General features: G+C 33.9%; 2 protein-coding genes and 1 long non-coding RNA gene across 15 annotated transcripts in view; 2 read left to right on the top strand and 1 right to left on the bottom strand.

Annotated features, from left to right (window-relative positions):
- The window catches only part of zfpl1 (zinc finger protein-like 1), a 32,390-nt gene extending 20,859 nt beyond the window's left edge, over positions 1 to 11,531 (top strand). For 2 of the 5 annotated variants that reach the window (XM_073950021.1, XM_073950022.1), the window contains exons 7-9: positions 4,257 to 4,380; positions 4,624 to 4,842; positions 5,435 to 7,890. In XM_073950021.1, coding sequence (XP_073806122.1) covers positions 4,257 to 4,380; positions 4,624 to 4,810 — 311 coding nt within the window. In that variant the 3' untranslated portion in view covers positions 4,811 to 4,842; positions 5,435 to 7,890. 5 annotated transcript variants of the gene reach the window in all.
- Positions 7,885 to 15,625, bottom strand: LOC137495634 (uncharacterized). Of its 3 annotated transcripts, none has more exons than XR_012406361.1 (6): positions 15,350 to 15,625; positions 9,692 to 9,775; positions 9,517 to 9,571; positions 9,342 to 9,417; positions 9,091 to 9,267; positions 7,885 to 8,751 (listed from the first exon to the last, which is right to left on the bottom strand). It is a non-coding gene; the product is annotated as an uncharacterized lncRNA (long non-coding RNA). The 3 variants fall into 3 exon arrangements; XR_012406360.1 differs by lacking the exon at positions 15,350 to 15,625 and adding an exon at positions 10,374 to 10,463; XR_011015585.2 differs by lacking the exon at positions 15,350 to 15,625 and adding an exon at positions 9,885 to 10,452.
- ppef2a (protein phosphatase with EF-hand domain 2a) overlaps positions 14,416 to 25,464 on the top strand; it is a 46,785-nt gene continuing 35,736 nt past the window's right edge. For 2 of the 7 annotated variants that reach the window (XR_012406358.1, XM_009301816.5), the window contains exons 1-12: positions 14,514 to 14,783; positions 16,400 to 16,459; positions 16,596 to 16,613; positions 16,777 to 16,785; positions 20,923 to 21,050; positions 21,409 to 21,463; positions 21,559 to 21,734; positions 22,591 to 22,705; positions 22,796 to 22,842; positions 23,687 to 23,853; positions 24,376 to 24,412; positions 25,064 to 25,213. Coding sequence is in view for 4 of the 7 variants with exons in the window: in XM_009301816.5 (XP_009300091.2) it covers positions 16,408 to 16,459; positions 16,596 to 16,613; positions 16,777 to 16,785; positions 20,923 to 21,050; positions 21,409 to 21,463; positions 21,559 to 21,734; positions 22,591 to 22,705; positions 22,796 to 22,842; positions 23,687 to 23,853; positions 24,376 to 24,412; positions 25,064 to 25,213 (954 nt within the window). In the remaining 3 variants the exon portion in view is untranslated. Of the gene's footprint in view, positions 14,784 to 16,399; positions 16,467 to 16,595; positions 16,614 to 16,776; positions 16,786 to 20,908; positions 21,051 to 21,408; positions 21,464 to 21,558; positions 21,735 to 22,587; positions 22,706 to 22,795; positions 22,843 to 23,686; positions 23,854 to 24,375; positions 24,413 to 25,063; positions 25,214 to 25,464 lie in introns of all 7 variants that reach the window. The other 5 variants (XR_012406357.1, XM_009301815.5, XR_012406359.1 and 2 more) reach the window with 3 other exon arrangements.

Raw genomic sequence — 25,464 nt, 5'->3', positions numbered from 1 at the left:
AGGTTGCCAGTTCTGTCTGTATCGGCTCGTCTCTACAGTCAGACTGTGAGCACTCAGCCTGTATCTGGTCATTGTTGTTCTTAGTTTACTGTCCTTTACTGCATTCAGATATGTTGCTGTCGTATAATCCCTGTTTAGGTCTAAATAACATTAAAGTTTACCTTTTTTTTTCCGGCTGCTTCATTCCAGTAAATCAGATACTCTTCTTTTTGTGCATTTAATATTTGATTAGGCTTAATTTTGTGGATGAGCATGTCCTTGTCCTGATGCTGCTTGCTGTTAGTCATATTTGTTGTGTTGGTTTTTGTTTGCAGCTTCAGGACCATCTGAATCAGGGTTTTTTTTTTTTCAATCTCCATTTCTTCGGTTTTTGAGGACTTTAAAATGAAAAGAGTTGGGGTCACTCATTTTAATGTGTTTCCAAAATTTAACAGATCGTTTCTCAATGTGCATGAGTAGAACACTGCATGTAGGCTTTCTACTCCTCTCTCTCTCTTTCTCTCTCTCTCTATCTCTATCTCTCTCTCTTTCTCTCGCTCTCTCTCGCTTTGTTTAGCTTATTAACATCATTATTATTTATTTATTTTTTAATAATGAGTAATCAATTGAATAACTGTAGATGTTATAAGTTTTCCCCGTAAGAAGGCGATTACAGTTACTGACAATAAAATGCATGTTACTACTAATAGAGAACACTGAATCCGTTTTTATGCAAGCCGCATCTCACTTAGCCTGCCATAGGACCTCTTTTTCTGGGGTGTATGTCTGTGTGTGTTTGGGCTGCGGGACACAAAAACCAACCAGTGATGATGATTGGTGTGTCTGTGAAAGTGGTGTAACTGAGAATGTGATGATTGGCTCAGAGTACATTTCCATTATTAGCCAATTAGAGGCAGAATAGCACGGGTGTTCACACACAAGCACACGCAGAGTCAGTCGCATACACCAATACCAGGAGTCAGAACGATGACAAATCCAACAAGTTCAAAAGTAGCTTTTGCAAACTAGAAGTAGCACTACTTTTCCCTCATTGAGGTGAAAGGCAATAATGTTTATGCATTGTGCAACTTATGCCCAGGGAAAAAAAAGAGTCTCTCGGCATCTGTAATTTTAGTAATTTTAAAAGTAACTTTTTTTGTAATTTTTAAACTTGAGCTGGTGGTGAAGAGCAGCACAATGCATCTTCGCCAGTGTGGGCATCAAGGAGGGTTGAAATCATGTCATTTTTATGGTAATGAGCCATGACGTGGTTCGGCGACAAGCAATCGGAATGTAGAAGTCCACCGCTTGAGAGTCCACAGATCACAGTCACTGTGAACTTTGGTTCCTACCACAGTTGTTCCCAAGGGTTTGATTATTGTGGTCGCCGCATATCCAGTTATTTACAATGTTTTCTTTCAGGAACAAACGTAAAAAAAAGTTACTGGCGAGTTATATATATATATATATATATATATATATATATATATATATATATATATATATAGATATATATATATATATATATATATATATATATATATATATATATATATATATATATATATATATATATTTTTTTTTTTTTTTTTTTTTTTTTTTTTTTTTGCTCATGCGACAATACAAAACAGGATTGCTGCTTCAGAATATTTCAGACATATGGACAAATTGGATAATTAAGTGGAGCAAAGCATTTACCACATTCAACTAAATCTTCCCTTGTTAAATGAATTTGATAAAAAGTGTGCAACATTTTCAGAAAGAATGTTTTATGCGGGAATCTAACTGATTTGCTGATATGTGGTAACGGCTCCTTTAAATACGAGATCAATATAGTGAACTTTGACACTCTTACTGCTGGAGCTGTGAAGGCAGACAGCGCTGTCGACAGGGCCGCCAGGGCGACCTTTGACGCTCTCACCGCCTTCGGTGTGAACTCACAGTAAGAACGCAGGTGATAACGTGAGCTCTGCTACCTAATGAGGAGACAAAGCCATGACATCAAAGCAACTTAAACTTAATTTTGCTCCACTGCAAACACTTATTACTTAGACAGAATTTAACAAAATAATTGCTTATATCTATAAATTATAAACCATCTATTGTGTTTTGTTGTGCAACTATAGCTCAACATGGTGGCGCAGTGGGTAGCACAGTCGCCTCACAGCAAGAATGTTGCTACTTCGAGACATTTCTGCATGGAGTTTGCATGTTCTCCTGGTGTTCACGTGGGATTCCTCCGGGTGCTCCGGTTTCCCCCACAGTCCAAAGACATGCAGTACAAGTGTATGACTGTGTCTCATATGAAGCAGGGTTTTAGGGGGGTCTTGAAAGAAAAAAAAAGTCTAAAATTAAAAAAACCAAATTTTTGGCCTTAAAAAGTCTTTAATTCGCTGTTCTAGGTCTTTAATATTTTTGCACAGGTCTTACTTTCCTAATGTCCATGTAACGCTACCTCTAATGCTCATTTAAATTCTTTTTTTGTTGTTGTTGCTTGGTTTTCAAGGTGTTTTTTATTTCACTAGTCCAAATGTAACTTGTTACAACTACAAATGAGACCAACTTGCAATAGCCAATCAGCTTTCTGTTATTTAGCCCAGTACATGCGGCTAATGTGACGTCAACGCTGTGTTTGGGGAGGTTCACATCCTGTGCGCTCAACATAATTTTAATTTTAAATGTAGTGAACAGATTTCGGTTGAACAGTTGCGCGGCACCGCATTTGATTTAAATTGAATATGAATCACTTAGAAGAGATTTTGTCTGAAATGGGTATGACTGTACAGACATCTTTATGATCTTTCCATCATAGAGATAACCAGATGACCAATAAATCTAGAAATTGCAACAGCTGTGGGAAAGGAGGACAGTTTTGTAAATTTGGAAAAACCTGAGGGATAAGTTTGTTAAAAAATAAAAATAAATAAAAGATGCCATGGCAAAAGTGGAGACCCATGTGGTTTAATAATACAGAATATGTGTTTCCACCATTTATAAGTTTTAAACTGATGTATATATTAAAATTTTGAAGTTAAAATAATGTAATAGCTACAAACTACAATTAAGTGACATTATTTCTTTGATAACTGGAAAAGGATATTTGAACCTATCAGTTTACAATATACTGATGCCCAAATTCTTGGCTTTATTGGTGATAATGGACAGGATTGTTAGACTATTATTGCCGTTTTAGCTTATAAGTAGAGAACAGAAACTAGCCAGGCAGTAATGTGTGAATTGTTGAGTCGGCAAATTAAAAAAAAAGTCAGTATTTTCAGTAAGTATTTTTTTTTCTTTTATTCTTATAATAATAAAAGAATATAATTGTATAGCAACCCATGTTCTCTTGTCATTGATATTTAACTTTAATAGGTAGAACTGTCCAAGATAGTAAAAAAACAACAAGGGATCATCAAAGTTTGATTTAAAAAATCTTGAATTGTTATAAAACTTTATAATCATAATAATAAATTATAAAAATAATAAAAATATTTAGTTTAAAAATATTGAAAGATATTAATTATATGAAGTAGTTCCGGAAACTCCTGCTACTGTTTATGCGTTTGACTTTATTTTGGGTTTCTTTTGACAGCCCCCTGTTGTTTTAATTAATATCCCAATGGCGAATGCGTCAAGTATAAAAGCCTCGCCCATTTCATGAGGTGCGCGCGCAGTCATCGGAGGTGCGCGATGTGCGGCCGGGCGAAAATATAAATCAGCCTTAAGATGTTTTTTTATTTTATTTTATTATTAAATTTTTTTAATGTAGTTCAATGGTGCATCTAACCTGTCTTTAGTACTGTTCAATTTAAATAAATTTATTTTTTCACAAATTTTGTGATTTTTGCATTTTCTCTCACGTGTTTTTGATATTATGATATAGGTCTTAACTTTAATACTTAATGGTCTTAAAAAGGTCTTAAATTTGACATGATATCTGCTTTTGTTTCACAACAACATTAAAGTGATTTATTTTAAAGTAATGCAATAGTTATTTTTCCCTGGAAATTAGTTTCTTTTAAATTTATGTAACTCAGTTACTAACTTGGTTACTATTTGTGAGAAATAACTAGTAACTATTACTAATTACTATTTTAATGGAAGGTGCCCAACACTGGTCAGGTGTCTGTTTTTGTCTGGAAATAGTATGCAATTGTATTTGCATTAGGAATACAATATCTCAGATAGTGTGTTCTATGTACAAAAAAAAAAACACATTGTAAACTATAGTCTCTAACATATTATTTTTCTTAAAATTGTCTTTTTTTTTTTTACAGTTACTTCCCCAAGGAAGCTGTATGACACACGTGATTTAGGACACAGTGCAGTCATGCAGATTGATTTTGATGATGATAAATACCGCAGACGGCCTGCACTTAACTGGTTTGCACAGGTGCTAAAGTGAGTGTCCTATGTCTATTGCTGAAAATGATTTGTTTCTCATAAATGCCGTCTATGGCTAAACCTGTAATTGTGCAATTTTCTCAGAAGCTATTTTATAAAAGTAATGTGTAATTCCAGTACAATGCATTTTTAAAATTACTAGCTTGCCAAATGTACTGATTTAATTTAGCCAATTTATTTAAGTAATAGTATAGTGTCTTTCTATAATATGTAATTTTTTGCATTCATTTATTTTCCTAGGAATTGTACTAGCACTAAGAAAAAGACACTCGCACTGAAACATCGAATCTTCTTGTTGCTGCTGTTTGGAGTGATCGGTTTCTTCACCCTCATCATCATCATGGCCAAATTTGGTCGGGCCTCTGCTGAAACAGATCCAAATCTGGATCCTTTGCTGAATCCCAACATCAGGATAGGCAATATGTGACCTCAGCTAAAATTCATGGATTGATATTACTGGTAAAATGAGAACAGATTCTAGAGAATTCTTGAAAAAGATTGCTCCTCAAGGTTATGGGACTAGTGTAAAGATACCATTGTTCAGACTATTAGTGTAATATATAACTAGTGGTTCACTTTTAAATTGATTGTGGAAATGGTCAAGAAATTTTTGTGCATCAAATACAAGTTTCTCTTGAGTAAGATGAGATAGACTTAAGTGTGTGCAACTCGTGTATCTCTGATTCACTTCTATCATTTCTATTGAGAGAACATTATTTTTATGTTAAATCTTAATTATTCTTTATAATATTTGCTTTTGTATCAAACATTTAAATTGGTAGATTATCAGTACTCTGAGAATGTGGAGAAATTTTTTTTATGTATTTAAATGTGTATTATTATTATTATTATTATTATTATTATTATTATTATTATTATTCAGACTCAGTAAGCAAATCTCTTTGCCAAGAATTTTGCAGATTTAAACTTTTTTTTCCCAGTTATAAAATATTTTTAAACAATTGTGACCAGTGGATTTTTTTTTAATGGCCAAGTGAAGCAGAAAAATAGTTCATTACATCTATATATTTTCTGGACACTCAAATTACAGATTTTGTGGGAGTTTCCTCAACCACCAACAATGTCTGGATGGCATGCAGCCATTCTGTGCCAGACCACACACTACACGTCAGCTTATTGATGAAGAGGAGAGATTGATGAAGCCAATTATGATATAGGAATGGTTAGGAGGCCTTGTTGGACAGAAGCTGGTGGGTACATTTAGCCAAGATGCTGGGATAGAAAAAAAGTTTTTTTAAATGATAAATCCAATTTAAGAAAAATGATGCAACCGATAGAATGTCTTTTCCCAGAATTCTTTTTCACAATGATGTCACTTCCGCCTTTCCACAACACAGTTTATTGGTGTCTCGGTTTTTACCTTTAAATGCAATACTTCTCTGGAAAATTCACAACAAATTTAAAATATTAAGATTAACTTATTGGGCATTGTGCAAATGTTTATTTTTCAATAATGAACTGCTTTCTGAGTTTGAAAATTATTACTTTTTCTCAAGTTATTAAGAATAGGAATAAACTTGTTTAATAAGAAAAGTATATATTTACAAGCTTTTCATCATTATTTCAGTCTTTCCTCAATCATGAATTTATTTTTATTTTATTGCTGCTGTAAATATAAATTTACATTATCTATTATATGTAAATGTTACAGCACAAGTAAAATTCTTTATAAAAATCTCATATTACAACTTGTGTCATCTATAAATGCAGTCTTTTTCACTATTATTTTACTTATTTATTCTCACATGCTTCATTAATTTTTTTGTGTTTGGATGAATTAAGACAGTGCTTACTATGTTTTTATTTTGATATCTGTGCTACCTTTTATTTAATAAGTTACAAAGACTGCCATCAAGTGTGCAGAACTTGGATTGGTGTTGAACTTTGATACAACACTCAATGCTTGTGCTATGTCAGGTCTTGTGGCCATCGTAATATCATGTAATGTAATGTGTATTTATGTAGTGCATTTATCCTGTATGGCACCCAATACACCCAAATTGCTTCACATTCATGAGGGTGAGTGTTCTCTCCACACCACCATCAGTGTGCAGCATCCAATTGGATAATGCGACGGCAGCCACAGGACAATGGTGCTAGTGCTTCACCGCACACCATCTATAGGTGGGGTGGTAAGACAGTGATGGAGCCAATTCAGTGGATGGGGATGCTTTGGAGGCCATGACGATGGTCCGATAGAGGGAACAGGACACCAAGGTTACACCTCTACTGTTTACAAGCCATAGGATTTTTTATTGACCAATCAGAGCATACTTGTAATATGCACTGGTAATAACTTGAGTTCACATTGTTGACTAACCAACAGTTTTAACCCCAAAATGACTAGTCTGTCAGTTAAAGAAGAGCTGAAGTCAGAGATTCAATTAAATAAAGTTTACTGAAGATAGTTTGCAGTTTGCAAACTGCAGTCCGCAGTCTCAAATCAACAAGTATACTTTCACTTTACGTCATTAACTGTCATACATCTAGGTCTTTTAACATGAATGGTTAAAACATATAGAATTTACATAGAAAATGTTCATGTGTATTCATAATTCTAAACAGTATCTTCCAATGATGCATATAAAAGTCAGACACTCACTGAGCTATTTAGAGCTGACCCCAGACCTGTAAAATGTTCCACAAACGAATAGAACACACACAACTCCAATTTCACTCTGAAAAGGGATGACATTAAGGTCATAATATAATCTAGGCCCTCATTTTTAAGCAGCATTCATATTCCAAACAACTGCCTCCTGCTTATTCTTTGCATTAGGACTCAACATTGCAGTGTGCTAGGTTCCATAACATGACAGACACCAGCATAATGATCAACAGTCACTCTGTCAGCAAACTCATCATTATTTACTTCTGTTAAGCTTTGACACAATCTACATTGTAAAAGCGCTATAGGAATAAAGATACATTTATTTGAAATGAATCATATCCATACCTTTTGAGTGGTTTTCTGATCCTGCTGCCACCTTCAGAAATTTCACTGACAGTAACATTCACAATTTTTTTTTCATAATTTGTTTGTATTGTATTTTCTAAAAAATGTCTACTTGTTTCCAGACAAAATCTGACTCTGAATTGAATATTACATCTCAGCAAATTAGAATGCTCCTCTTTTTCTCATCAAACATGCAATAATTTTTTGCTTTGTTGTCTTATCCAACAAAATGAAGCTTCACAGCCTTCTTATCTACACTCTCAGAAAAAAAGGTTCAAAATTGTACCTTTTAGGGTACAAATGGCCCGTCACTGGGGTGGTACCCTTAAGGGTACAAATTTGTACCTCTATTTAAAGGTACAAAATTGTACCTTCTACATTTGTACCCTTTAAGGGACAATTTTGTACCCCCACCGAAGGTACAAAAATGTACCTTCTTATATTATATAGCATTTTCAGGGTACTGACCCAGGCATTTTGATCCTTTGGTGACAGCATGCATAAATAAATAAATAAAATATTTTGGTTCACAGATGTCCATTTTTATTTATTAATGTAGAAATATTTCATTACAACTCACAACTGAATGTGTCAAGAAATAAAATTACACAGCAAGTATACAGCAGACATGTAAAACAGTAAAGAAGAACAATTTAGATAATAAATAAAAACTAAATAATCTACAGAATACTGTTTAAGATTTATAAACACATTACACAGGCTACATCAAGTACTGCACTTTATAAAGTCCAAAGTATTTGTCTTTAGTCAGAATACTCGGTCATAATAAATAATTTGTCATCAACATTTTCTCTGAATTTCAGAATGAAGGCAAACTTTCTCTATAAATTGCTTCAACAGTGCAGAAAACCAAATACATCAGTAGCCTCTTCCTCAACATCAGTAGATTACTCCTCATCATCCTCAAGTGGAGTTGTAATTTGTTGTAACACAATATGTGTTTATGCTTTTGATAAACATGACATGTAAGGCACTCATAACTGGAAAATGTTCTTTGATAGTCATTAGGACCACAAGATATTTAAAAATTTGCTTTATGCATGAATGAGAGCAGTGTGCTGGATTAACTTGATTGTGATTATCGAAGAGCATGTAGAGAAACAAAAAACAAGGTTGATCACTCTGGTAACTGGAGTAGATCCAGGCTTGTCACCGTCCACCGTTCATTCAAAACATTCCACTGCAGAAACATCAAGGTGTTCTTCTAATAAGATGGATATGTCAAAAATGTATATTTGTCCACATCATTAGCCCGGCCAATCGCAATCCCATCAACTCTGAAGACTGCCATGACTCGTCTTGTTAACACAGTTGTCCAGTCGGTGGCCTCCTCCTGTACTTGAACTGTTGGATGTGGTGAAGATGGTTCACTGTAAATGACAAAGCAATAATTACATTAATATCAGTCACTCTATCACTGATGAAGAGAAAATCAACATGCATAGAAAGTAAAATAATTAATATTCACTGATTAAAAAAAAAAAAAGTATCACAGATTAAAAGACTAATATAAATTTCATTCATTCATTCAATTTCTTTTCGGCTTAGTCCCTTTATTAATCTGGGGTCGCCACAGTGGAATGAACCACCAACTTATCTAGCATATGTTTTATGCAGCAGATGCCCTTCTAGCTGCAACCCAGTATTACGAAACATCCAGACACACTCATTCACACACACATTTATACACTACAGACAAATAAGCTTACCAAATTCAGCTATAGCGCATGTCTTTGGACTTGTGGGGAAACCGGAGCACTTGAAGGAAACCTTCACGAACACTGGAAGATTATGCAAACTCCTCACACAAATGCCAACTGACTCAGCTGAGGCTCGAACCAGCGACCTTCTTGCTATAAGGTGACAGCACTACCCACTGCGTCATCCTAATATAAAGAATATCAAGCATTATAAAATGCATTTATCACAGCATATACTAAACAGAAAACAACATACGCACCGGAGCACAACGAAATGTTGAAGTGTCTCGCTTAACAAGGCTGGCAACATGAGGAGTGCTGCTGTAAAATCAATTCCTGGAACATAAGATGTGGCATACAAACAAATATGAATGAATCCATCCAAAGCTAGAATTTAATAATAATAATCAAGTGGAGAAAGTTTAGAAAGAGTACCTTAGAGTCAGATCCATAGCATTCTTCAGTTGATCTCTCATCTTTCGATGAATACCTAGAAAATAATTTTAAACACGTGGGTGTACATTTATTGTTGTTTGTAAGTAAAAACCTACAAATTTAAAATAGTATGCAAGCCATTAAAACCATGGTATAGATAATGAGACATACTTACATCTTGTAACTGAGCCATGCTTTCGTATGACATGCCTTCATTGGTCTGATGCTGTTAGGCTGCATTATGTTGTTCAGTCTTGTCCTGAAATACAATTGGAAACTTCATAAACTTCTGGAAAGCAATAAGATAAAGCAATAACTATTTATTTATTTTGAGATATTAATAAAATAGGTAAAATAGCTCAAGGTACCAGTTTCAGAACAGATAAGACAAATTATTAAGTAACATAAAAGAACAAAGTATAACTTAAAACGTCGATTTATACAACGTGGTATGTTAATAATTATTCTACATTAACATAAGTATAGTTAAACAATAGTAAAGCACCAACAATTCTGGACATGAGAGTTTGTGGACACTCCTCAACATTAATATAACTTAGACACTAAAACGAAGATATGTAACAGTTACAAGCATACACACGCCACGTTTGTAACTAGCCACGTTCACATAATCAGTCGCTTTGCCGGTGACAAAACTGTGATTTTTCTTCACAATATGGCGGTGTATATAACCGTCTAAAATACATTTCCGCGGTCAACCGTGGCTAGAAAATGGCCTCAAAATATAAAACATTGTAGATAATTACAAATTCCAGTATTAATAACAAAAGGTTTTATATCAAGGTATATGAAGACTTTAGTCGCGCCAGCTCCGGGCCACACCGCACATTTCTCACGGCCCGATTCCGGTGCACGGTTACGGCAGCGTCGGCTCGCTTCTGCCGCCGCATCTGGCCCAAGTGTATTTTGCTATCTGGGTCAAGTACACCCGTCTGCAGCCCGAAGATCGGGGCGGGGCTGAATACGGGGCGGGGCTGCATATTCAGCCCATTTTCTTTTCAGCCATTTTCTTGTAGGCTTTGTCCCTTTATTAATCCGGGGTCGCCACAGCGGAATGAACCACCAACTTATCCAGCCAGGTTTTACGCAGCGGATGCCCTTCCAGCCGCAACCCATCTCTGGGAAACATCCACACACACATTCACACACACTACGTACAATTTAGCCTACCCAAATTCACCTGTACCGCATGTCTTTGGACTGTGGGGGAAACCGGAGCACCCGGAGGAAACCCACGCGAAGGCAGGGAGAACATGCAAACTCCACACAGAAACGGCAACTGAGCCGAGGTTCAAACCAGCGACCCAGCAACCTTCTTGTTGTGAGTTGACAGCACTACCTACTGCGCCACTGCCTCGCCGAGCCATTGTCAGTAATCCAAAATTCAAGAAGCAGACTGTGTGTGTGTGTGTGTGTGTGTGTGTGTGTGTGTGTGTGTGTGTATGATAAAGAGTACAGAATATGCCAAGCACTTTTTACAGTACTCCGTTAGTTTTAAAACTTTGAATTATGGTTGTGTCTTGCTTAAATATGTACTTGATTTTATTTAGGTGTCATCGATCAGAGTGCCATATACTTTGACAAAGTGCTTTGTCTGTTGGGTATGGCGAGAGGGGGGTCCTGCAAGCATTCTGTTCAACAAATGACTTCCCAATATATTTCTCAGCAGATTGTTACTTCTGTAGTGTAATTTCCCTGTAAAAAATATATAATTGTTTTTATGTTTAATAAAGGTAATAATTTCAAACTGCTGTATCTTAAATTATAATTTTTTTTTCTATAAATTGTCAGTCTTCCTTTTGTACATGTGTGCATGTGCATACACAATGTTCTGTAGGTGAGACATCTGACATCTAAAAAAACATCTGCCAGATTTTTACTTGAACCGAGAAAGAGGGACTTTCAACAGTGTATTGCTTTGTGTTGGTGTTTTTATTGAAGATGAAGTTGGTATATATTTATCAGCATTTGTCAAATTAAAAATTTTGAAGTTTACACGAGTGCTGCACTTATTAATGTCAAATTTATTTTCATTAATTTGTTTCCTAATAGATAAGTAATAAATAAAACTGTCCATTTGTGCCACCCTATTAATATAATATTAAGTGTATTTAATATTCTAATTAAATGAAATAGAATAACAATGTTGTATGTGACTCTTAATAACCAAACAAAATCATTACAAAAAAAACTTTTAAAGATCTACAGTGAAGAAATGGATCCAGAAGGGTTGTTAGAAAGTGGTATTAAAGTATTTACCCTGTATCTACAAATATTACAAAAATAAAACCAAGAAGACTGCATTTTAATTCAGTAATATTAGATCATAAAATTATTTGTAACTTATTAATTAAAATGTAGAACAGATATTAAAACCACCCAGTAGGTGGCAGCAGAGCACTGTCTTCATTCAAATGGAGAAACTGAACAAAACTTTAATGGATTAATAAATAATAAAATTGATTGCATCCATAGATGACACACCATGTAACATGAAAAAAATTAATAAAACAATTTACTCATGCTGGAACATTTACATATAACAGATGATATACGTTTATATTCATAGCAGCATCAAAGTAAAAATAAATCCATTATATGATGAAATAATCTGATTTAATAAGTAAAAAGGTTACAAACATATACTTCCCTTAATAAATAATATCTTATCCCTGCTCTTAATAAAACTCAAAGCAGTGCAGTATTAAAAGAGAAACAATTGGACACATGGCCAATATTTTGAATAGCCTTAAATCAAAGTATAATTTTAATATTTTCAATTGTAAATTTTCCAGAGAACTCTCCCATTCAAAGGTAAAAAATTTAACTGAACTAAAAACACAGCATTTTTATTCATTTATTTTTTCAGACTCCGTCTTTATTTGTTGTAAATATGCAATATGCAATAGCATTTTGAAGCAAAATAATAAACCATTAAAATATCAGAATTAAAATCACTGCATTTCTTAAGTGACACCATTGTGAAAAGAGTCTTTTGAGTCTTTTGTAATATTTTTTAGCAGGAGAAATACCATTATGAAATTCACATAACTTAACATAATTAACATATAAAACACTCAGCAAGAATGTCCACTTTTGTGTATTTTTGTGTTTATTAACAATAAAAACAAAATTTAAGAAATGCATTTCCTGTTTACTGACATCACGTAGTGGGCATTCACGCTATTACGTTTCCACTAACCAATGAAATTACAGGTGGGCGTGGCTGAATGTGCAGCCCCGCCCCACATTCATCCCCGCCCATATCTGCAGGCTGCAGACAGGGGCTTCTCGGCACGTTTGTTATTTATTTCCAATTGAGAGATGTGCACGTGAGGCAACGCGCTTGTAATTTTCAGCTGAACCTAGTTAAGATCAGAAGGAGCTTCTGTGACCGCATGAAATGCAAACGGCAGAAGTTTAAGGTACACGCAGTGAAAAGTACACATGTATGCAAACCTACCTAAAGTTACAAACAATAACTCTGATTAGAGTGATCATGTGGTGAATGTTGATCTTGTGTTGAGCCCAGTGAGCCATACATCTAAAAATAGAGCAAGGGTGTTCCTTTAGTAACATCACTTTGACTCACATGCTGAAAATGGTGTATGTGAAATGACAAACTGAGGATATGGTGATGCGGCCTTTCAATCAATATTGGTGGGAGGGGGAACCACACTCCTACGTCAAGTTGCGGTTGCTCTGAAAACCGCTCCAATTTGTCCACCGTTTTTATGTTATTAAATTGAAAAAAAAAAAAGGACTGGGTGTGTTTATATCACCCCAATATGAGGGTCTAGACTATACCTACACATATGTCTGTCCAAACAGCTTGAAAAGTAGATTTTTCACCATAGGCAGGCCCGGATTGGCTAATCGGGAAGACCAGGTCGAATCTCACCAAAGTAAATATATATTTCTTAATTTTAAGTGTTAACACATATAATACTATTTGGGTTACTTATGTAGGGGTACATTTATTTATTTATTTATTTTGTGTGTGACGACCATTACAAAGGACTGGATATCCATAAAGAAGTAATGTTCTCATATTTATGAAAAACATTTGAGGTTCTAAAGCAGCTGTGTCCTTAAAAAAGACGCAGTGTCATTTGCAACTGAATTGGAAATAACGTTATTTTAATATAGTCAGTCCTAGACTGAGGGGGGCTGGTCTAAGGCTTGAAACTCCAGAGCTGAAAAGAGGTCCCACTCCGGCCCTGACCATAGGTGCCCTTTAAAATAATAAATTGGGCCAACAATATAATTAGCCAGACTTAATGTTTTTTTTAATTGGCTCAACACATTATTTGTCATTGAGCCAATGTTAACAGGCTGTTACTACAATCAGTTTACCGAATTTCATTTGTGGCAATTGAAAAATTTAGATTTGTCCAGTCACTAAAAAGTTTGGGCAGTATTATTTGGTAGTTTATGCAGTATATATATATATATATATATATATATATATATATATATATATATATATATATATATATATATATATATATATATATATATATATATTTTTTTTTTTTTTTTTTCTTTCTTTACAGAGTAGAGAAAAGAATGTTGTCTATAAACTTTCTTTGCACTTTGAATAAAGTGCATTTGAATAAAGCATTAAATAAGTACAATTTTAGTTTATTTCTATTTAATACATGGACATTTTTGTAGTTTACTTAGCAGTAAATAAATGTACTTCTTTTTTAGTATATTTATTTTTTATTAGGGTTATTTTCTGTTTTCACAAGCTTAAACTTCTCATTTTACAAATGTTACACAGCTTACAAATGTCACATAGACATTACACAGCAACATCCCCCAGACTTCTCCATCTGCTTCCGTTTGGAAAGTGCCATATCCTCAACAAAGTCCAGTCAAGTCACATCAGGCTATTACACTAATCTCTTCTGGTCGTGTCTACTTAATTCAGTAGCACAGACTTTTAAGAAGAAGACAAAGAAAACACACTTACTGATGGCCTGAGGAGCCATCACAACACAAACTTTTTTCATTCGTTTCAGTATAAATGGAGGATTTTTGTTTAGGACATTGACGAATATGGTGAAGCCTGCAATGATGCCTACTCTCTGTGTCCACAAGTTAATTTTTATTCACTCACACTATTTGCACTGAATTACTGCTGCACCAATGGAATACACCAGGGAAATACATGCATTTGGGAGGAATATTATGTATTTAAAGATTGTGGGATTTCTCTGATCATTAGAGAAACTCATCAGGTGAGTTTTTATTTGGCATTTCTTTTGTAAACTTTGATGGCAAATTAGTTTTGAAGAGAAATGGCTTGCTGGCACTTTCAAACAATGGGATATATATTGACAATTTGACTACAAATTTAATGACCTAAATGGCTTGAAATGTGTTGCTTAATGGGCCTGAATGAGCCAGGCTTGATATGGGTTAAATGATGTTATAATATCATATTTATAAAGATTATAAATTATTTTCACATTGGAGCAATATTATTGTTCATTGCAAATCCCTTATGGCATTAGATTTAATTTTCGTGGCAACCAGTTCTTGATCTCTTACCTAACTGTGTCTAATCTCTGCATGTTTGTCGGTTGAAAGGAATTGGTTTTCGAACATATATATAACCTGATTAAATCCAGCATGCCCTTGAAGAGAACTAAGTTTCCAGATTATTTCTCAGTGGAACTAATGTTTACTAAGATCATGACAGCATCCTTAAAATAATTTTTCATGAACCTGATATTGTTAGTAGACTAGTTTCAACCTTTTTACGGTAATTATACCAAACTGTTTAAAAAAAATTTAAAGTTACCTCTTAGAGTGGGAAATAGGTCTTGCATCCTTTGAATGGAACAACTTGCCAGTATGCAAAATTCAGAGCACACATAATTTGAGCTTTTTTGTGCTGAATTATTGTGACAAAGAAAAATAAAAAAAATCAATAAATCCAGTGTCCATAATCACTGATAATTGAGTATTCTCTATGAGAAATAAAAACACAGGATAATCATATTCTAGTGTTTTCACACTGTATACTTTAACTATTTTGACAAGCAACAGATGGTGACATGAATTGTTGACATTTCACAGAAGCACAGGGGTGTGTTGATTGCTAAGTAAAGAAGGATTGAGGCCATTGCAGGAGAGCAACAACCCCAGATTAAGTCGTGCTCTGAATCTCATTATCTTGTGCAACAACATGACATTTAGCATATGCTGCTTTTATGTTAAAGATTTATTAAAGAATAGATTTTTATAATCATCTCATCTGCTATTTTGTTACTAACCTATCTGATACTGTGCATTTTAGTGTTTATTTGAATGCAGATTAATAATATTTGAAACATTTAAAAATAATGAATAATGTGTATACAAAAAAAGATTACTCAAGTATGTTTAACCAGAAAGTAATATAGTTACTATTTTATTTTACTATTTATTGCTGTGCATGCGACACAGCTCAGTGGTTAGCACTGTTGCCTCAGTAAGTAAGCAAGAAGTTTGCTATTTGAGTTTATGTTGAATTAATTCCGGGTGCACCGGTTTCCCCCACAGTCCATAGACATGCAATTGAACAAATTAAACTGGCTGTAGTGTATGTGTCGCATGTGAGAGTGTACAGTATGGGTGTTTTATGGTACTGAGTTACAGCTGGAAGGGCATCCGCTTTGCAAAACATATGCTGGATAAATTGGCAGTTCATTCCACTGTGGCGACCCCTAATAAATAAAGTTTGCTTTTTTGTTCTTTCTTTCTTTGTTTTTTCAATAACAAAATTTGGTTGATTTTTCAGGGTTGATAAAGTTCCATAAAGGTTTTACATTATGAATTAAATTTACTTGTTACATATGTTTACTTACAGGAGAGACCATGGGATGTGGTGTCACTAAAAACAGTGAATTTAATAGAAGATATGACAAAGGTAAAATGTTTAACATGTATTTGTATCTCTGGTGTGATTTAAAAATAATACATGGATGTATGTGAGAGTTTTGTATATTCAAAAACTATTTAGCTCAAATATAACTTGCCTTAATGACTTCTTATTTTTGAAACAGATGGAAATGTCATCTCAGGTGAGATTTTACCATTCCAGCATAAAACCTTTTTAATCTCTTAAAGCTACTGAATTAATACATGATTAATAATTATTTGTTTGATATGTGCTTGTATAATTACTCTGTAATATCAATATAAACTGACTTATTGTTTCTCTTCTATTTTAATGCATATCTACAGCAGCCAGAAGTAAGCATAATTCCTCTTTTATTAACATTATGATGTTCATTTAGTTAGACGGCACAGTGGCTCAGTGGTTAGCACTGTCACCTCAAAGCAACAAGAGTGTTGGTTTAAGTCTCATGCATTTCTGTGTGTAGTTTGTATATTCTCTTGTGTGGGTCAGGGTTACACAGTAAAATCTTCATAGTAAAATTTACTCAGTTCAGAGAACATTTGGTCCCTCTCTAAATTGAGCAAAATTTACTCAGCAGCAGAGTTAAAGTTAATGAGACAATGATGGGGTTAATTAAGTGATGATTGAGCACTGATGATGAACCCCTGCTGTTAATAAGCAGAAACAAAAGAAGCAGCAGCAGCTTCGCTCATGGGTTACCTGATTGACTTTATTTCTGTCAGATGTTCACAAAAGTCCATATAAGATTTATTGAGAATTAATCGTTTTTCTTATTTACATTTGCCAAAAAAAAAAAAAAAAAAAAAGTTTTTTTTTTGCCTGATGTCACCATCATGGAGAAAAGTGGTTGATTTACTTGGACTCGATTTCTAATGTCAGTTTTCTTTACTTGCAATGATAAGTATAAAGAGAGCACAAGTATAAAGAGAGCACATGTAATCATGTTTATTGATCCTGTGTGGATTCTTACTCTTGATGAGAGTAACTGTACAATAAATTACATTTAGATGGTGGCAACAAAATCCAGTGTTTTTCAAGAGAATGAATCTCAGGTGGGGTGTTAAATTAAAATACATTGAGCATCTGAATCTCTTTAGAGACACAGATATCAATAATCAGCGGATCTATATCAACAGAGGTTAGAGATTTTTATTTTTTTGGCTGCAGTGCATGTTAAGACAATCATACGAGATTTATCCATAGTTCCCAGCATGCACTGTAGGGAAAAAAAAACACCATAGTTGACAAGCATACGCTGATTCTTTATGTCGGTGGGTTTTGATTGTCCCAGTTGTTCAATGTGATCTGATAAAAGTATTAGTGAGCTTCATTTAACTGCACTTAATACAGTGCTCCTTTTGTGATACAACATTATATAAATTTAATAGGTCACATCCAATTCTACTTATTTGACCAGTGACTAAACCACCACAGAATCTATTATCCAGAGCACAGCTGCTCTCTTTATGCAATGTTTGCCACAATACACCATTTGGCAAACAAAGAGAAACTAATGTTAAAAATCGAGTCCGAGTCCAAGTAAAGCAGCTACTGTTCTCCTCAATGGTGACAGCTTAAACACAATTTTTTTTTTTTTTTAATGTTGTAAAAAAAAGTTAATTCTTAATATTATCAATATATGGAATTTTATAGAGTGTGGCAGAAATAAGGCCAAACAGGTTGTTAATAAGTAAATCTGCTGTTTGTGGAGTTACTTAATGATCCTTTGCTGAGATTTTGAGAGATTTGATTTGTTTTATTTCCGTTTGTTTAATCTACGGCTGTGACTAAAGGTAATGTAGTTTTGTGTTTCTCTTGTTTCTGCTTATTAACAGCAGGTGTTCATCATCAGTCCTCAATCATCACTTAATTAACCCCATCATTGTCTCTTTAACTTTAACTCTGCTGCTGAGTAAATTTTGCTCAATTTAGAGAGGGACCAAATGTTCTCTGAACTAAGTAAATTTTACTCTGAAGATTTTACTGTGTAGGGTTAGATCCAAAACATGTGGTACAGGTGGATTGACTAAACACAATTGACCTGAGTGTGTAGTGTAAGTTTGGGTATGGGTGTTTCCCAGTGCTGGGTTGTGGCTGAAAGGGTATCTGCCATATAACACACATGCCAGAGTAGTTAGTGGTTCAATCCACTAAGGCAACCCCTAATGAATCAGGGACTAAAATGAAGAAGAGTGACCAAGGGTTTGTTTGTTCATTTTTGAGGTGTAAACTACATATTTAACAATTGCAGTATAGAATATAAATAGTAATCTATGAGGTGCCTTTAGGATTTAAATCAAACCTTTCGTATTAACACATAAGCGAAGCACCTTTACGCAATTTTATTTTTTGATATAATCAAAACAAACTTTCACACATCCAAGAACTTGCCTACAATAACCTGCCTAGCTAATCGAATTAGTTAAGACCTTAAATGTCACTTTAAGCTGTATAGAAGTGTATTGAAACATATCTAGTTAAATATTATTTACTGTCATCAAGGCAAAGATAAAAGAAATCAGTTATTAGACATACGTTATTAAACTATTATGTTAAGAAATGTTCTGAAAAAAAAATAAAACTCTGTTAAACAGAAATTGGGGAAAAAAATAAACAGGGGGGTAATAATTCAGGGGGGCTAATAATTCCAACTTCAACTGTACATAAAACTTGTGAATATACATAAAAACTTGATACATGCATACACCCACATACATATACAAATACAAATAAACTCGCTGCAAGCAAAAACACATTTGTACACCTTCGCATATAAATATAAACTTGATCTGCATATAAACTTTTGCATATGAATATAAACTTTTTAATAAATAATAATAATGTTAATAAAAATATATAAATTTGTTGTGTATATACATATTTGCAAGTTATTTCATGTCATTTCATGTAATGTATGTGCATGAACTTTCAGTGTAAAAGGAAGTTCTTTCTGTTTAAATGGAAATAGTTTTAGCATAAAAGTCATTTGAGGGTGAAAGCAAAAAGGTCGCTGGTCCAAACCTTGGCTGGGCCAGTTGGCGTTTCTACGCAGAGTTTGCATGTTCTCCCCGTGTTCACATGGGTTTCCTCTGGGTCCTCCAGTTTCCCCCTTAGTCCAAAGATATGCGAAAGAGGTGAATTAAACAAGCTAAATTAGCAGTGGTGTGTGTGTGTATATGAGAGTGTATAGGTGTTTCTCAGTAGTGGGTTGCAGCTGGAAGGGCATCCGCTGCATAAAACATAAGCTGGATAAGTTGGGAACTCATTCCGCTGTCGTGACCCCTGCTAAATAAAGGGACTAAGCTGAAGGAAAATGAATGAATGAATTTTATATGTTTTTTCATTGGTGTTACTATTTGTCACAGGTTACAATTCTTATGTCTAGTAGGGGAATGTACTGTTTAAGTGGGTTTGCCTCTCACCAAAAATGCTGTAGTTATTGCAAAGAAGTAGTTATTAAACAGAAAAGAAGCAATGTCCAGAGATTCTGAACTTGTTCGCGTGAGTTAGCTTGACCAACATGATGAACAGAAACTTTTTATCTGACTTTTTATTTTATATGCTGCACATTTAACAATCAAAACAATAACAAACTTTTACATTTAACATCAATATATATTTTAAATAATCATAGAAGAATAATAATAATTGTAATAATAGTAAAAAATTGGGGTCTAGGCTACTTCTATTGCAAAATTTGTTCTGGTGGCAAGTTCAAATTTTGTTGCTGTTTGTCCTTTAAGGGTTTTAAAATAAATCTTTAAAACAGCCTTGAAATTGTAGATATTGGACATCTGTATCTGTCCATTTATATTTGTTTATGTAGTTGCCTAAGTAATCAGAAGGCTTAACATAAAAATCTTTCTTACATATTTTATAGTCTATTTATATAATATTTAATATTATTATACATATTATATTTTCATTATTTAACAGAAGTAATACTTCTGTTGATCACATTTTATTTGATAAGATTTTCAATAACCTGATAAAGTTATAAATTGTACATATGTTTGTGAATTTTATTTTGTATGTTTGCAAGAGTGTTTATAGTTTTAGAGTTTAGGCATTGAGGCTATATGCGAGTATAGGTGTGTTTGCATGCAGCGTGTTTATGTATGTACATGTGTTAATGTGGATGTTCATGCGATGATCGAGTTTATATGTGTATGCCAGTGTGTGTGGGTGTGTTTGCATGCACTGAGTTTTTATGTATGTGCGTGTATTGTAGTGGGTGTATATGCAAGGATCGAGTTTATGTATATATGCAAGTTATATATATATTGTTTTGAACATCCAGTGATATAGCTGTATATGTATGAGTTGATAAGCAAGGTTTGATTTAAATCCTACATAGTAATCCCTTAAATGATGCTGAATATGGTGCGGTTCCGGAAGTCTTATATGAAAATTGTAAATTTGTAATCAATCACATATACATTGATTTAAATATAGTGTTTTCTTGTAAGCAATAAAAGCTGCAGTGCTGATCCAGCGCTGGCACAAACAGTATGTGGCTCGCATGGAAATGAGACGAAGATACACTTGGAACATCTTCCAGTCCATGGAGTATGCAGACCTACAAGACCAGATCAAAGTAAGAAATTGTTTACCTTAAACCCAATTTGAAGGCAGGTATGATTGGCGGAATGGTTGGATAGATGAATGGAAGGATGGATGGATGAATGGATGGATGGATGAAGATAGTGTATGGAAGGAAATATAAATGGATGGATGAAAAAAGAAGGACAGATGGTTAAAAAAGGTCAAAATGTGAATGGATAGAAAATGGAAATATAGATGGATGGAGAGATTAAAAAGTCTGTGGATGGATTGATAGATGGAAGAAAGAATGGGTGAGTGGTTTGAAGAATGAATGGATGGACAACTCAATTTCAAATAAATCTGTGACTGCAATTATAATGATATGACATTTTTTGTTCACTTCTTTGCAGTTATACAATTTTCTTGGTTACCTGGTGGATAACTTTACTCCTTCAAGCAGTGAACGTAAAACAAGCTGTTGCAACACAAACCACCTATACAGTACATATTTGCACTCAAATAAACCATGCTAAAAACATCTTGTATGTTCTTTCATGCAGGAAACCTTATCTCACATATCTTCCGAGAAAACGAAGTTTGCAGAGATGCAGAGTGGGAGAGATACTTCAACTACACCAATATTGATGTGCCAGACATTTACTCTGGCCCACGGCTGACCTTTCCTTTAGATATGGACCAGGCTGCTGATCTTGTAGAAGCCTTCAAAAACAAACAAGTAGGTGCTCCATGAGGATGCATAAAATAAATGTTTTAGGTATTTAGGAAACAATGGTTCTTTATTGGCACCTTTGGTTCCATGAAGTATCGTTAAAATTACAAAAAGTTTATTAAAGTGATTTTTTTTCTTTTAAAATTAAGAAGTGGTTATCAAAGTAATTCAAAATATGTTCTTAAGGAACCCCTTTTATGCTTTATAAAAGGTAATATTTTTTAACATTTTTATAAAAGGTTTATTTTTACATAATTATCCCAATGACTTCCATATGATTTATTTAGCAATTCATTTGATCCAAACCCCTCCTTTACATGATGTAATCTATGGTGATTGGTCCAGTAACCCAGTCTGTTGTGATTGGTTGACTGCATTCAGCACGAGACAGAAAGAATTGCCCACCAAGGTTATGAAGTAGCCAGAGTACAGAAACTGGTCCATATAAACTGTGTAACAATTACTGAAAAATGTCCCATACAATGCTGATCGTTCTTTTAACAGAAAAAGGCCTTGAATCCTGTGTTGCAGGGTAGGTTATTGTATCAATCATTTGTCAGAAACAAACACAGCGCATGATTGGCAGAACAAGATTGGTCCATATGAACAGGCAAAAAATTTGAACACATAATGAGTAGACTCTTTTCTTTTAGAATCAATGGTTTTAAACACAGTGGAACTTTAGATTTAACCCTGAGCTGGGTGTTTTCATTCACTTAGAGCTGTTACACATTGCATGAAAGGTAATTTTCAAAAACCTGTAATAGGGGCTCTTTAATGGTATCATTAAGAAACTTATGCTTTATTATTTCAAGACTTTTTCTCTAATTATGTACACTTCTTTTATTTTTTTTCCAAGCAGCAGCTTCACTCTCGTTACGTTCTTCAGCTTCTTCTAGAAACGTGGAAGTTACTCAGAGTGTTGCCAAATATTAACCGAGTGTCTACATGCCATAGCAAAGAGATAACCATTTGTGGTGAGAGTGCCTGACACCACATGCCTTTATTTTTTTCTATTTTGACACTATTTATTGCTCCTGTTAAGTAAATTGTGACCTTTGTTACAGGTGATTTACATGGACAGTTAGAGGACTTACTGCTAATATTTTACAAGGTAGGCATTTCAATTCTAGCATAATCCGCTTTTTGATTATGTTAGCCTACGCAAAATCTTTAATGATGATTTTTGGCATCAAATCTTATTTTGACATATATTTTTGGAAAATGCTTTGAAAATTAAAAAAAAAAAATACAAAATTAAAAACACACTCTGGGCAAATTTACCACCCTTTTGTTTTGTTGGTTTTTGTCCCATTGACTGCTATTATAACCTTTTTTATTGCAAAGCTATAACACCATATAACCATGCATTCTTCATTATTGGTGGTTTTCCCTGTTGGGAAGAGGTCATTTTTACTGTTGATCAACAGATGGCATAACTTATTTGGGGTAAGTTTTACATTATTGTGTGCATGAACTAATACACTTACTATATGTACTATGTTCTAAAAGCTGAGGTGCTTATTTTAGACACAATGGGCTCTCACAGATAAACACACACATTTGTACACTGACACATGGGTGCACACACAATAAAAACTAAGAAACTAAGCTGCAACTAATGATCGACAACAAATATTCAACGACAATCAATGACGCATGATTATATGGTGTCATGGCTCTGCAATCAAAAAATGTTGTTATAATAACAAAAACAGACACTAACAAATCAAAAGGGTAGTAAATTTGTAGTGTATTTTTGTGTTTTTTTTTTTTTTTAATTTCCAAAGCCTTTTCCCAACATATGTCTCAACATAAGATTTGTCGCCAAAAATCATGCCATTTGCTGAAACATAGAGAAAGTTGTGGCCAAATAAAGACTCAGAATCACCTCAGTGTGGATAAAAATAACCCCAACAGCACACAATGGTTAAGTATATCTATTCTAATTTGTCCAGAATGGAATGCCATCAATGGAAAAACCCTATGTTTTCAATGGAGACTATGTGGACCGAGGGAAAGACTCCATGGAGGTTCTGCTGATATTATTTACTTTTCTGCTTGTGTATCCTGGTGATGTTTATCTTAATAGAGGAAACCATGAAGACCATATTATTAATCTGAGGTAATGGCACTTGATTTCAGTTTCAATATTTAAGTGCCTCTTAAAACATGTATCATAAGTTGTATGCAGCACCACAACATCGTACATATAAAGTTACCAAATTGATATAAATAGCTTAAAAGGGCTATAAGTAAGAATTATTAGTATTATCAGATCATTTACCTTTGGCTATATTCTTATATTCTCACCGCTGTCATTATATGTTGTGTGTTGATCATATTGTGACAATTTTACATACACAGAACCTGCCTTATATATATTTATTAAAATTATATTTTAATCACTGAACATCTTTAGAAATAGAAAGATAACGCATTTAAAATTATGCAAAATATTGGGGGGAAATTACAAACGCCAAAATTTCAACAAAGTTTTATAATTTTTTGCTTCTCTTGAACTGTAATCATTTAAAATGTTTTGTTTAATGTTTTTCCTTAACATGTAAATTTGGATGTACAAATTTTGTGTGTACTAATTAATCAGTTCCCCAGATTTTCTATAAACGGTTATTTCTGTTCAAAGGTATGGCTTCACCAAAGAAGTGCTGGGGAAATACAAGGTAAGTAATTAATTACATGATTATTGCCCATGCTCAGTAATTCCTGTTTGTTTACCATATGGCTGTTTATCTCAGACTTACAGTTTAAAAGGGGAAACTCTGGTCAGTTATTTTCACAGTCCGTGTTAAGAGGATTACAGCCAGAAGGCTACATTCTTTTCCTCCCTCATTGGTGGCTATCAATATCTAGTAGCTTGTAAATGAACAAAACGTGGTGGCAAAAATGTGTTTGTTTGTGTGTGTGTGTGTGTATATATGTGTGTATATATGTATGTATATATATATATATATATATATATATATATATATATATATATATATATATATATATATATATAAAGGCAATAAATTTACAAAAGTTAATTTGTAACTCGTTCTCTTAACCAAATTTAGTCTAGGATGAAATTTGAAAACTTTTAAAAACTAATTTAAAAGTTTTCCAATTTATCCTTTGTTTCTATCATGCAGTTACTTTGTATCTGTATAACTGCAGTCAAATGTATGATGAAGCTCATGTTTCTGTTGCTTTAACGTCATCAGTAATGTGTTATTCTCTTTTGGCCGTACTTCTCTGAGATTCACAATATAAAGCAATACATTTGATGCATTTTTCCTTGAATCTGAGATCTGACATTTCTTATCTACTTGTAGCTGCATGGAAAGCGTATTCTGAAGCTGCTGCAGAAGATCTTCAGCTGGCTGCCTTTAGTGACAGTGATCGATCAGCGGGTGCTTATAGTCCATGGAGGAATCTCAGACAGCACAAACCTTGCTCTCATAGCTCGAGTTGACCGACATAGAGTAAGTCAAACAACCAGACTACATCAATAATTGCAGATTGAGATTTTGTGATTTATGGATTTATTTTCAGTCTAATATAAATACACATTAAAGGTGCTATTGCAACAGTTTAATTACAGCAGTGTCTATGAAATTTATTTACAATACATTTTGATTCTCTATTTTTTCCTCACGCTCTGAGCTACTCCACTTTCATAAATCTAAAATTTACAGTTTGATTCATATTTGTAAGCTTAAGGTTTTTACCTAAG

The sequence above is a fragment of the Danio rerio genome, chromosome 5 (genome assembly GCF_049306965.1).
Source record: "Danio rerio strain Tuebingen ecotype United States chromosome 5, GRCz12tu, whole genome shotgun sequence".
Taxonomy (NCBI): Eukaryota; Metazoa; Chordata; class Actinopteri; order Cypriniformes; family Danionidae; genus Danio; species Danio rerio.
This window is presented reverse-complemented; position numbering and strand designations above follow the sequence as displayed.